The sequence below is a fragment of the Arvicanthis niloticus genome, chromosome 13 (genome assembly GCF_011762505.2).
Source record: "Arvicanthis niloticus isolate mArvNil1 chromosome 13, mArvNil1.pat.X, whole genome shotgun sequence".
In the NCBI taxonomy this organism is placed as follows: domain Eukaryota; kingdom Metazoa; phylum Chordata; class Mammalia; order Rodentia; family Muridae; genus Arvicanthis; species Arvicanthis niloticus.
The window spans coordinates 59,047,495-59,060,817 of NC_047670.1; the positions used below are offsets into that span (position 1 = coordinate 59,047,495).

General features: G+C 49.2%; 1 protein-coding gene across 4 annotated transcripts in view; it reads left to right on the forward strand.

Annotated features, from left to right (window-relative positions):
- Parvb (parvin beta) overlaps nucleotides 1-13,323 on the forward strand; it is a 79,985-nt gene extending 66,662 nt beyond the window's left edge. For all 4 annotated transcript variants that reach the window (XM_034516186.3, XM_076911776.1, XM_076911778.1 and 1 more), the window contains exons 9-13: nucleotides 441-502; nucleotides 1,148-1,216; nucleotides 6,555-6,656; nucleotides 10,319-10,391; nucleotides 10,752-13,323. In XM_034516186.3, the coding sequence (XP_034372077.1) occupies nucleotides 441-502; nucleotides 1,148-1,216; nucleotides 6,555-6,656; nucleotides 10,319-10,391; nucleotides 10,752-10,828 (383 nt within the window). In that variant the 3' untranslated portion in view covers nucleotides 10,829-13,323. The remainder of the gene's footprint in view (nucleotides 1-440; nucleotides 503-1,147; nucleotides 1,217-6,554; nucleotides 6,657-10,318; nucleotides 10,392-10,751) is intronic.

Below are 13,323 nucleotides of genomic sequence, written 5' to 3' on the forward strand. Positions count from 1 at the left end.
TGTGGCCATGGAGAGGTAAGAGGACGTAGATCAGGCATGGGGGCAGCAGACCTGGGCAAGAGTAGAAGAAGTGGGAGTCACAGGTCGTGATAGCGCTTAGGAAAGGAGAGGCGGGGGTGCTTCAAGTGCTTGGTGAGAGCATGCCGGTGCCCAAGTGTGACCTGGTATCCCATACCCAAAGCTTTACTGCTACCAAGGAAGCCCCACACAGCCCTTGTTCATAAGGCAGCTCACAACGCCTGCTTTACTTATACTCGGGGTGGGGGAGGGCAACCTGCAGTCTCCTCTGCTCTGGCAGAAACCAGAGAGATCAAGCAGGCTGGAACCCCAAGGCATAGCATCCAGAGAGGGCTGTTACAAGAACTGATAGCTGAAGATTGGGATCAGGGCAGCAGAGTCCTTTCTAGAACTCTCTGTGTTTTCTCTTGCATGTCATGCAGAGCGGGATGCCTTCGACACGCTTTTCGACCATGCGCCGGACAAGCTCAACCTTGTGAAGAAGGTAGATTATCTCACTCTCCGGTCTGCCCGCCACGGGAGCCGTGCTTATGCAGACTCCTCTGTCTAGACTCTGTAGACCCAAGGCAGGCCAAGATGGGGATGAGAGACATTTGAAATTCCTAAAGTTTGCCTTGTGTATTTTTTTTCTTTCCCTTTTCCCTCTTGCTCCGGCCCTGCTCCCTCTGGCCTTTTAAATTTTATTTATTATATGTAAGTACACTGTAGCTGTCTTCAGACACCCCATACGAGGGTATCAGATCTCATTATGGATGGTTGTGAGCCACCATGTGGTTGCTGGGATTTGAACTCACGACCTCCTGAAGAGCAGTCAGGGCTCTTAACCCCTGAGACATCTCACCAGCCCTTGCCTTGTGTATTGAGACTTCTCTCAGCATTGTGTGCTATGGCAGTGCTCTCTTACACTAGGGTCATGTAGACCAGACCGAACATACAGCTTGGTTCTTGTTGGCGCTGTGTGTCATTAAAACTAGGGCTGGCTTAAGAGCCTGGAGTTTCACACAACCTTTTTATGATAGCCATCAGAGGAGGGTTTGGAGTAGGCCAGCCTGCCGTACTGGGGGCTCAGGTGGGAGGTGGGGTCTGGAGAAGGTTTGCTGATATTGCCTTTTCCTCTCTGCCTTGACAGTCTCTCATCACGTTTGTGAACAAACACCTGAATAAGCTAAACTTGGAGGTGACTGACCTGGAGACCCAGGTAAGCAGGGCTTCAGTGGAGGGTCCCTCTGGCCTGTGCTTCTTGTAGCTCTCAACTCAGCTGGGTGTGGGAATAACCAGAGCCACCTTGTTTCTCTCAGAAGGAACTCCTAGAGTGTACCTCACGCTATTGCTCCAGCCCTACCAAGCTGGATGCTTAGATTCTTTGCTTCCTGTAGCTGTGGCAACCAAGATGGAAGGCCAAAGCCAGGGCTCTGCAGTGTGGGAGTCCAGAGTCACAGTATGGGCAGGCTGGCTCCTTCCCACTCTTGCTGTGGCTTCTGCTGTGTTTCTGCAGGCGGCTCCGGTGTTCTTGCATCTACAGATATATTACTTCCATCTTCTGCGGCCTCCTCCTGTGTCTGCATGTCTGCATGCTGCACAAGGCTCTCTATGCCCCGTCCGCTTCCCAGAGTTAGGGTCTAGAAATGGATGCCTGAGAGCAAGGAAGCATTGTGCTGGGATAGTTACCCATACAAGGACAACTGAGACCCTGTGTCCAAATGAAGTCACAGGCACCGGTCTAGGGGTTAGGATTCCAGCTTATTTTGAAGAGAGATAGTTTAACTTTCAGCACCCACCCCTAAGACTCCATCCGACACTGCCATAGGCCCTTTGCTCTGAGGATCTCTGGGTCTAGAACATTCTGTGCCCTCTGCTTCAGTGGTGGAGACATGGCAGCCTCATATTTGATCCCTTGGCAGTATGGAGACAATGTCCTATCCAACCTGGGGCCAGTGAGATGGCTCAGCTGGTAAAAGTGATTGCCAAGCAAACCTGATGACCTAGGTTTGATCCCGGGGGACCCACATAGTAGAAGGAGACAATTGGTCTCTGCAATTTGTCCTCTGACTACATAAGGACTGTGACACTAACCTGATGCCCTGTCCCATACATCATACAAGTTACATGAATAGTAATAAAATAGCATCCATTTGGGGACTAGGGACAAAATACTTCTGCCATCTGTACCTCAAACATTCCCTCCTCAAGGTACAGTGCCCTTGTGGTGACAGTCTCCAGGCACACAACATGCCTTGAGGGCCCAACTGAATGTACCCTCCACCCCCGTCCCCCCCGCTTAGTTGTGTGGTTGAGTTTTGAGCCGGAATCCTTGGTGCAGACGCAGCTGATCCATCCTAAACCCCTGGGCATTTTCTTCTATTGCTTTCTCTTCCTTTAACTTCTTCTCATTTGCTTTTCTAATTAAAAAAAGTAATTCAGGTTCATCGTAGAAATGTCTGAAAATGAAGATAAGGAAAATAAATAAAAGTTGCCCTAATCTATCACCCCAAGGGCACTGCACCTCGGGAATTGTTCCAAGCACTTCTCCTGAGTATTCTGGGTGTAGGCAGTGTGGCCTGCATTACGGAGCAGATTGTGTGTGTGTGTGTGTGTGTGTGTGTGTGTGTACATGCACACCCTGTTCATGTGCATGGTTTGCAAATGCATGTCTTATTCTTGGCTGTTTGCTCATGCAGTATGCTTGCTGTGTGACACTTTAGATTTCCTGAAGCTCGGGGAAGCTAAAGTGAAAAGCTGTTTCTCTCCCTCCTTGCTGTCCCCCACCCCCAACTCCGCCTGGGTCTCTTTCAAAGTGCTCATGCATAAAACAACACACTCCCTTTAATAACAGTCGATCACACTGGACAGCTGTTGTGTAATGCGTTGTTTTTTTTTCTCCCTAAATACATGGGCATCTTTTTGTGAGAGATGGATATCTCTGTCTGAAGCTATTTCGCTTTTCAGTCTGTCAGAATGTTCTCCCTCCCTCCTTTCCTCCCTCCCTCCCTCCCTCCCTCCTTTCCTCTCTCTCTCTCTCTCTCTCTCTCTCTCTCTCTCTCTCTCTCTCTCTCCATCTCATCCAGACTGGGGATTCACCTTTGCCTTGGATTTACTTTGTAGCTCAGGCTGGCCTTAAACTTTTGGTCATCCTCTTGTCTCAGCCTCCTGAGTGCCAGGGTTATAGGCATGCAGCACTGTGCCTGGCACTGGTCTCTTTTAACAATAGCCATCTTAGCTTGGGAGGTGCAGCTCAGTAGCATAGCCATCTGCTGAGCATGCTCAAGGCCCTTGGTTCGCTCCCCAGCACTGTTAAAATAATTTCCTTCCCTTTAGGTGCGAGGCTGCATTGGAGTAAAGCTGCCCCGTGATTGGGCCCCTTCCTGTTCATGTGCATGCTGCATGGCAGGTGTTCTGCTCACAGTTATTTGTGCCCTGTCTGTTTCCTGGGGGTGGGGGGGGTTGGGGTGGGGTTGTTAACATATAGAAATGAAATCAGACATGGAGTTGTAAGAACAAAGCAGCCTGCACCATGAGGCCTTCTAAGGTCTGATCATGGAAGCTGGGACCGGCTGCGTGGGCAGCTGACCCACATCTGCTGGAGCCCACCCAGCATTTCTTCTGTGACTCTGTAGGACACACAGCCAGGGCACCTTAGATCATGGGGAAAATCTGCATTTTTGCTTGTTTTTTTTTTCTTTTTTTCATTTTTTTCCCCTTCTAGACTATCTTACAATGTAAGGTTTGTAACATCTGCTTTAGCTATCGTTGGCATCCACTTAAATCTGTGCTTGGTGGCTGGTTCCCTGAGTGGTCCCCTAGAAGGCCTGCCACCTGCTAACACATGACTTGATGCCCTTTGTTTGTTAGAGACAATTTCCCCCCAAGCTCCTGGTTTTTAAAATCACATATTTGTGGTGTTCCCTTTTCCATTTAAATGTTGTCGGATGGATGAGTCTCCAAAGGGGGTCCCTACCCTTCTTCAGGCTCTCATTTACATATCTGGAGATGCTAGTCTCTGCAAGCTGAAGGCCCCCAAGGCTCCCCATCCTCTCTTACCTCTCCAGAAGTCCTGCCTGAGAATCTCAGAAGACTGGTGGAGGTGTTCTGTGGGCTGCCATTCACTCCTGCAGTCACTGGCCTGAGGGTGAAATATGTCTGGTACCATTGGAAGCTTCCTTTTCTACTTTAATAAGTTTTTAAAGGGCCAAAATGGTTCAGAGGATGAAGACGCTCGCTTCCAAGACTGACAAACCTGAGTTTGATCCTGGAAACTACATGGTTGAAGGAGAGACCTGATTCCCTCAAACTGTTCTCTGACCTCCACATGTGTGCCATGGTGTGTGTGTGTGTGTGTGTGTGTGTGCACCAGTAAATAATGTAATTAAAAAAGAGTCAAGGGGGTTGGAGTCAGTGGTCAAGAACAGTTGTTGCTCTTGTAGAGAAAGGACCTGGGTTAGGTTCCCAGCACCCACATGGTGGCTCATAACTATCTTTAACTCTAGTTACAGGGGACCCAGTGTACTCTTTTGTTTTCCATGGACATTAGGCATGTACATTGTGTATATACATACATACATACATACATACATACATACATACAACAAGGCCACACCTCCTAACAGTGTCGCTCCCTGGGCCGAGCACATACAAGCCATCACACTGGTTGTCTACTTTGAGTGGTGAAGATGTATAAATCACCACAGTTAAGATGGTGAGACAGGGGATGAAGTCAACAGAGGGTGAGTAAGAGAGGAACAGGTGCCATGTGACCCACATACATACATACATACATACATACATACATACATAATTTGTAGATAGAACACCCATACACAAAGCAAATAAAAAAATTTAAAAATATATTCAAATTCAAGACTTCAGAATATTGCTTGCACAGCTGGGCAGTGGTGGTGCACACCTTTAATCCCAGCACTTGGGAGGCAGAGGCAGGTGGATTTCTGAGTTTGAGGCCAGCCTGGTCTACAGAGTGAGTTCCAGGACAGCCGGTGCTACACAGAAAAACCCTGTCTCAAAAAACAAACAATATATGTGTATATATATATATATATATATATATATATATATATATATATATATTGCTTGCACAGTAATGTTGTTACTGGCTGTCTTAGTTTGGGTTTTACTGCTGTGAACAGACACATGACCAAGGCAACTCTTATAAGGACAACATTTAATTGGGGCTGGCTTACAGGTTCAGAGGTTCAGTCCGTTATCATCAAGGCAGGAATATGGCAGCATCCAGGCAGGCATGGTGCAGGAGGAGCTGAGAGTTCTACATCTTCATTTGAAGGCTGCTAGCAAGAATCCTGGCTTCCAGGCAGCTAGGATGAGGGTCTTAAAGCCCACCCCTACAGTGACACATCTACTCCAACAAGGACACACCTCCTAACAGTGCTGCTCCCTGGGCCAAGCACATACAAGCCGTCACACTGGTTGTCTACTTTGAGTGGTGAAGATGTATAAATCACCACAGTTAAGATGGTGAGACAGGGGATGAAGTCAACAGAGGGTGAGTAAGAGAGGAACAGGTGCCATGTGACCCACATGTGTGAGGTCCCCCAAGAATAAACCCCCTAGAGACAGAGGCTGACAGTGCATATTCCTATCATCAATTCCCAGTACCCACATAGCGGCTCACAACTGTATGCAACTCCAGTTCCAGGGGATCCAATACCTTCTTTGGACATCTGTGAGCACCAGCCATACATGCGATACACATACACATACAGGAAAAAAAAAAAAACCTCATTCATATAAAATCAATCTAAAAAAGTATTAACATCGTTTTATATGGTAAATGTTGTGTAATGTATCTCAGGCACTCATTGCTACTTCTGCAAAAGGATCCATTGCCTCTTCCTGGCTTGCTCAAGGAGGAGCATGGGTGTCAAGAGTGGGGGTCCTTTGTGCTGTACCCCTGGTCTCCTCCTGTGGGGGACTAGGGCACTGACCTCCTTTTCTTCTCTTTTCTTTTTTACCTTTTCTTCAATGAATTTATTTATTCATTTTACATCCAGATTGCTGTCCACTCCGTTCCCTTCCCCTACCCCATCCCATGGCCTCTTTTCTTGAGCTCTGCTGAGGGTTCACAGGACAGGGTGGGGATGCTGGGTGGAGTTGGGGTCCTAGGGTGGGCACTGCAACCTATAGGCCAGTCCTACATTCTCCCGAACATATGCAGGGTGTCTGTCCACTGCACACACACAGGGCGTCTGTCTACTGCACACACACAGGGTGTCTGTCCACTACATACATACAGGGTGTCTGTCCACTGCACACACGCAGGGTATTTGTCTGTCTACTGCACACACACAGGGTGCCTGTCTGTCTACTGCACACACACAGAGTGTCTGTCTACTGCACACACGCAGGGTGTCTGTCCACTGCACATATGCAGGGTGTCTGTCTGTCCACTGCACACACACAGGGTGTCTCCCTGTCCACTGCATACATGCAGGGTGTCTACTGCATACACGCAGGGTGTCTGTCCATTGCACACATGCCCCGGAATTGTCATTGAGTTCTCTCTGCAGTTTGCAGATGGTGTGTACCTGGTTCTACTCCTGGGCCTCCTTGAAAACTACTTTGTCCCCCTCCACAACTTCTACCTGACTCCTGACAGCTTTGACCAGAAGGTAAGTGCCTTGTTTCCTAGGAGTGGTCCCAGCCATGCTCCCTTGGGGGAGATAGAAGGAATGTTCCTTGGTGGCAAAGGGGAACTTTAGCCCCTCCATATCCTTTAGAATGTGAAGCCACACACTATCTGGGATTCAATCTGATTTAGCTCCCTGGAGACAGACTGGGAAACCTCTTAGTGGCATGTGTGCCACTATATGATGCAAGTGTGTCGCTTGGTCATGTTCCTGACATGTCTTTCCCACAGGCTAATATTGTTTTTAATGACGCTGGTCACAGCCCCCTGCGTTTCCCCGTTTTGGGAGCCTCCAAATGTCATGTCCTGGGATGACACACGTGTGGCTTTGCAGCGTGTGCCTCCTTCTTCTCGTGCCTGGCTACGTCAATTTGCTTCTATTTTTCCTCCTGGCACACTGGGCTTTTCTCAAATATTTACGGTAGTTCTGAATCTTCTGGGGACGGTTTCCAGGGCTCCCTTGGGTACCGAAGCAGGCAGATGCTCAAGTCCCACATGTGAAATGTCGTCTAAAGCATAAAGCCCACGCACTTCTTCCTGTAGATGTTAAATCCTGTCTGGTGGCTTATGATACTTAATGCAAATATGCAAATGATATGCAAAGTAGCTGCTTTCTGTATTGTTAGGGAGCAACATGGAGGGTGCTTGTTCAGTATGCTGCAGACTGTCTATCTGCAGTTGGTGTCATCTGAAACTAAGTGTGTGTGTGTGTATCTGTAGGCATGTGTCTGTCTGTATATGTGTATGTTCCTCTGTGTATACATACATGACTGTGTATATGTCAATGTGTGTACTTATGTGTGCATATGTATGTACATTTATGTGCCTGTGTATAAGCGTGTGTGTATATCATATATGTCTTTATGTTCATGAGTGTATATACATATATGTGTATATTCATTTATATAAATATGCATGCCTATGTATGTGTGTATTTATGTATTCATGTAATATGTATGTGACCTCATGTATGCCTGTGTGTATGTTTGTGTCCTCATATAACCCTGTGTCTATATATATGTGTGTGTGTATACATGTGTGTATGTATGTGTGTGTGTGCATACATGTGTGTATATATGTATTGTGGTGGGACTGTGTGCATGTAGGTATATTTTATTTCTGTGCTTGGTTTCTAGAACATTCCTCCTGTAGGAGTCTTTGGGTCAGCCCTTGAGTTTGTCTCTGTATCTGCTCTTTCTGTGCTCTCTGTCCCTTCCAGGCTCCCTGCAGTTAGGTCTGTCACTGAAGAGTTAGTGCCTCACTTCTGGGGACTTGGCAGAGACTAGTCTGGGTTGCTTGGGACTCATGGCACCTGCCACTTTATTTTTCCAAAGTGCGAGGCCCATGAGGCAAGGAGGCAGACGGTGACAACTGTGGTGGGAGCCAGGGTGAGAGCAGAGAACAGGCCAGTGTTTATCAATCTGCTGGTTCCTGGCACCAAGCAGTCTGTCTGCTCATGGCCAAATGTCGTTCCTCTCGTGCCTGCAGAGAGAGAATTGGATGGATTAGAGAGGTCTTGGCAGGTTGGAGTCCGCACTGGGGATGAAGGGAGAACAGATACAGTGAGGAATGAGCAGTACAGAGCTGCTGGAGTTATAGAAATCAGAGGTTAGACTGTCTGGTGAACAGGTTCTTGTATATCCAGGCCCCTATGTGGCTGTATTATCTCCAGGAAATCGTGTCTTTGTTTAAACTAATAAGGAGGCTGATGAGAACAGTGGATTTACCCAGTGGAACTGGGTCTTTGTCCAAACAAGGTTTTGTACAGATGGCAGAAGCCACATTCCCCAGTTTGGCTTTCTCTCTTTGAAACCAGGATGAACATCCATGCAAGCCACTGCCCTGATCTACAAATCAAAGACACTTCTGGTGATGAGCACACAGCAAGAGAGTTCTCGCACTCTCCAGGGAGATGGGAGGCCAGGGTGTTGGACTCTGCAGGCATCTGGGGCTGCCTCATCAGGCCATGAGGACTGGGTCCCTTTCTTACATATTCACATATATGTTCTGACCTCTTCCTCCTGGGGTAGTGATGAGGGTCATCACAGCTGTGATTGCCACGTTGCTATGAACCTTGACACACACACACACACACACACACACACACACACACACACACACAGTCTCCTAGTCTCAAGGGCTGGGAGAACCATGCCCTGGACTGAGGCAGACAGTGTCTCTGATCAGCTACATAGCCTGAAGCTGAGGGTCCTTTGCTCTGACCCAAGGCATCTTGGTGGCATTTCAAGAGTGCTGAAGGAGGCAAAGATATGGCAAGCAGAGTAGGGGGTATATGAGGGGTACTCCCTCAAGCATAACAGAAGCATGTATCTTTAACCAAAGATATATTAGGCTGGGGAATGTGGTTCAGCTGGTAGAGTACTTGTCTAGCAAACACACGCCCTGGGTTCTATCCCTGGCATTGTGTAAACAGGCACAGTGATAAACATCTGTAATCCCAGTGCTTGAGAGGTGGAGGCAGGAAGATTGGAAGGTCAAAGTTATCTTCCTATACTTAGTTCGAGGACAGCCTGGGCTAAATGAGACTGTCTCAGAAAAAACAAAGACAAAAGCAAACCACATTAGGTTGGAGAAATAGCTCAGAGGCAGAGCTTATGCCAACTGCACAGGAAACCCAGGATTCACTCTCAGCACTGGCGCAGGAGTGAGGAGTAGGGTTGGGGTGAGCCACAGGACTGGGTAGCTTAGACCCTACGGGTTTCTGCCTTCTGTTAATTCATAATTGACACTGTAAGGAGATTATTGCTGGCTCATGGCTCACTCATAGTGGAGTGACAGACAGTGCTACTACTGGAGAGACAGTTGGTCACTATGAACCCTAAGGCCTGTCCAGCTGGCGGCTGGCTATGCACTTGCTGGTTTGATGGTCCATTTTCCCATCCTCCTTTGCTCAGGGCAGGTGGAGGCTGCACATGGTTTGGTTGGTCTTGACTCCTGTAGACTTTAAATAAGATAAAGAGACCCCCAACTTGGAGCTTCTCCAGCCATTCGCAGAATGGAAGCCTCAACTGAGTGTCCAATTGGATGGGCAGGGCAGGGCAGGGTGGTCAGGCAGGTAGACGTTAGGGACTAGGACCAGGGGCCTCCATGCTGGCCCTTGAGCTAACCTCAATTCCAACAAGGTCCCCAATGCCTCAAGGGCAGTGTACCTCACAGAGACACAGTCAGGCCTCCAAGAATGTTCAGCCTGCCCAGCTCTTTAGTTATCTGACCAGGTAGCATGAAGCCACCCTGTGCTCAGAGGAGCACCCTCAGGGGCTGAGCAAAGGACTTGTCTTCCCTCAGCCTCCGTTTTCCAACCTGTCATTTCTCGCCATGTAGTAAATTCTGGCTCAGAGGGAGCACTTGGTTATGAGTCCTGTGTGGAGGAGGGCAGGCTGGGGGCTGCTATGGGGTTCTTCCATGAACCCCAGATCCCTGGCAAGAGAAAGAATAATTGTTGAGTCATCCCCATGGACTCCCTTTGTGTGCCTTCCCAGTGTCCCGTCCTGTGTCCTAGTGGGCTTTGTAAAAGAGAAAGAGTCAGTTCTTTCTACACAGAAGGGAGGATTATGTGGACATGGTCGGGTGTGGGGGGCATGGACTTTACTGTCACTGACCCTGCTCCTGTCTTGTCCCCGGCAGGTGCACAATGTGGCCTTTGCCTTTGAACTGATGCTGGACGGAGGTCTCAAGAAGCCCAAGGCACGCCCTGAAGGTAACACCCACCAGAGCAACTCCAAGCATAAAGAGAGGGACAGCAGGGGTCAGGGTCCCAGGCAGCCTGTGGGGTAGGTGCCAGGCATCTTTCTGCTACGTGTGTAGCAATAGAGCCCGCAGTTAGTCTGTCCTCTTCAGTCAACACTGTTTTTTTCTTTCTTTCTTTTTTTTTTTTTTTTTTTTTTTTTTGGTTTTTTGAGACAGGGTTTCTCTGTGTAGTTCTGGCTGTCCTGGAACTCACTCTGTAGACCAGGCTGGCCTCGAACTCAGAAATCCGCCTGCCTCTGCCTCCCGAGTGCTGGGATTAAAGGCGTGCGCCACCACCGCCCGGCTGAACGCTGTTTCCTTCCTTTTGCAGATGTGGTGAACTTGGACCTCAAGTCCACTCTGCGGGTCCTTTACACGCTGTTCACCAAGTACAAGGACGTGGAGTGACAGAGCAACTGATCCTTCCTGGACAAGTTCTAAGCAAGAAAAATGGGTGTATCCATCCACCATCCCTGCTTTCCCAGGAAACATCTCCCCAGGGAGGCCTTAGGCTTCCCGGGGCCCAGCTGTGTGATGCCTCTCCTCTTTGCTCCCTGCCTGGTTTGGTTTTAAACCCTTTCCCTGTGTGGTTCCCTCGCTGGTTAGGTCACTGAGAACTTGGTGCTTCAAACACCCTCTCCGGTTTGAGGCCTCACTTCCTCTTTTTTTCTGCCTCCCCCAAAAGATGAAAAAGAACAAAGACCCAGCCTAGCCCTGGGCTGGAGAGGGCTGTCCACCTGTGCTCCAACCCATGGAGCAATTACTTCAACAGCCCTGGCTCCAGGGACTCCGCCCCATTTGTCCTCAGGAATCCCCTGGGCTGGGCTCTCCTTGGAAGCAGGGTCTTGCCTCAGTAAAAAGATCTTCTCAGTTTTTCACTCCTGAGTCTCAGAAGATTTAGACTCCTGACGTGTGTCTCCACCCCCATCCGTCTTGCGGTTTGCTGATTTTAACTGACCTTTTACATGAACTCTCAGGACCCAGAATGCCTTGGGGCCCCAGGGCAGCTTGTACAGGGCATGTCTAGGTCTCTTGCTGGCTCTGAATGTGCAGTTTGAGCCGGCTTGGAGTCGGAACCTTCCATCTCTGAGGCCCTGTTAGGGAATTGGACACATTTTTAGAGTCTTTACAAGAGGGTGGGAATCCATTATGACCACAGGCTACCGGCAGCCAGAACGACAGAGGCGTGCATCTGGCGGCTCTGGAGGCTGAGAGTAGGAGACAGAGGTGCTGGCAGGCTGCCTTTCTCTGCCTTCACACCATTCCTCCTCTTCTATCAGTCTCCTCTTCATTCTGAAGTGGAACCATCCCCTGTATGACCTCACTGACCCCACGATGTCCGCAAGGCTCCTGTCTCCAAATGCACTCTCCCTTCAACCAGCCAGGAGTGGGTTTGTGATGTGTGTCTCAGCAGGCAGTGGGACCTATGAACCGTCCATACCCTCCTAGATGCTGCTTGACTTTGGGGGTGGTGCCATGGCTGGCTGGCTCCTTGTCTCAGGAATCCTGCTTCTGTGGTTCACTGCTCTTCACGCTCCTCCTTCCTCTCACCTGCAGTACAGCTACCCTCTTTCTTGAGCCTTCAGCGGTCATGGCAGCTACAGAGAGCCTTCCTTTCCTGATTCCCACCTTACCACGAACCAGGGCTGTGGCACCAGTGAGGTGCTGATACTGAACTGAACGCCAACAGCGACGTTCCAGAAAACAGTTTCATATCTTCCCTTGGTTCCACTGTTGCTAAGATGAGGACGAAGCTTGGAATAGCCAGTCAGGTGGAGGAGGCTTCCCAGCAGGGGAGAGAGATAATTAAAACGGCATTACCGTGTCTCCCTGTGGGATGCCGTGACATTAAAGAGCCACACTGACAAAATACTCAGGTCTGGAAGGTTCTGTGCTGCCTTCCTCACAGACACAGAACCACAACAGCACCTGAGAGCTGCTGGGGCCGCTTTGCTCTGCTCACAGGTGATCTGGGGCAGGGAGTTTAGCTGCAAAGACTTAGGTGCTGAAGGGAAGGAAATGACTGGTCTGGGAGGGGCGGTGGCTTCCGGGGATTCCTGTCTGGAGGGGACAAGTCCTGCTTGGAATCCAAGCAGGCTCCTTTGCCTGGGGCAGGACTTGGGAAGCCAGGTTGTGACCTTCCCTGTTGTCTGAGTGTGGAGGTGTGGTTCTCACACACCAGTGAAGGGCTGTCCTTGCTATCCCTCTACTGTGGCGCTGGCATTTACACCATTGCCTGGACAAAGGCACCAATAACTAAGATACCTAGGCCAACTTCAGGGCTACCCATGTAAGACAAAGCTTTCTTCACAGAAAAAAAAAAAAAAAAAAAAAAAAAAAAAGGGGGGGGGAGAACCCCTGCCCAAATGACTTCAGGTAACCAGTGCCCACCCCCAAACTTTCCCACAGTTCTCTGTGGGAAATTCCAGTTCCCCTGGAATACAAATGCTTCTCTTTGAGCTAAAGTTCTGGAACCTTCTACTATTTGGATCTTCATACTCTCCTGGTATTGTTGAGAGGTCTGGCCACTAAAACTGGTAGAAATGTCATCATCTGTCACTCCCATGGGGTCTTGAAGAAGGGACAGGCAGGTCTGCACCCCTGCCCCCAGATCTGCAGGTCAGATCTGTCCCTTCTGTCCTGCACTGACTAGCACGTCCCGTCCAGTTCTCCAGACCTCTGTGGACCCACAGGCAGCTCTTGTGCCCCCTTTGCACCCAGTTGTGCAAGCCCCAGCTCAGGGCCCCCTGCATCCTTCCTCATCGGCCAACAAAGGGGGATCTTATATCCAAGCAGCCAAATCTGTTCCGCCCCGCTTGCGGCAATGCTTTATTGTCTTTTTAATTGTTTGAAGCAATGTGTCCTTTGGATTTCTGGATATTAAATAAAAACCACTAAACCCC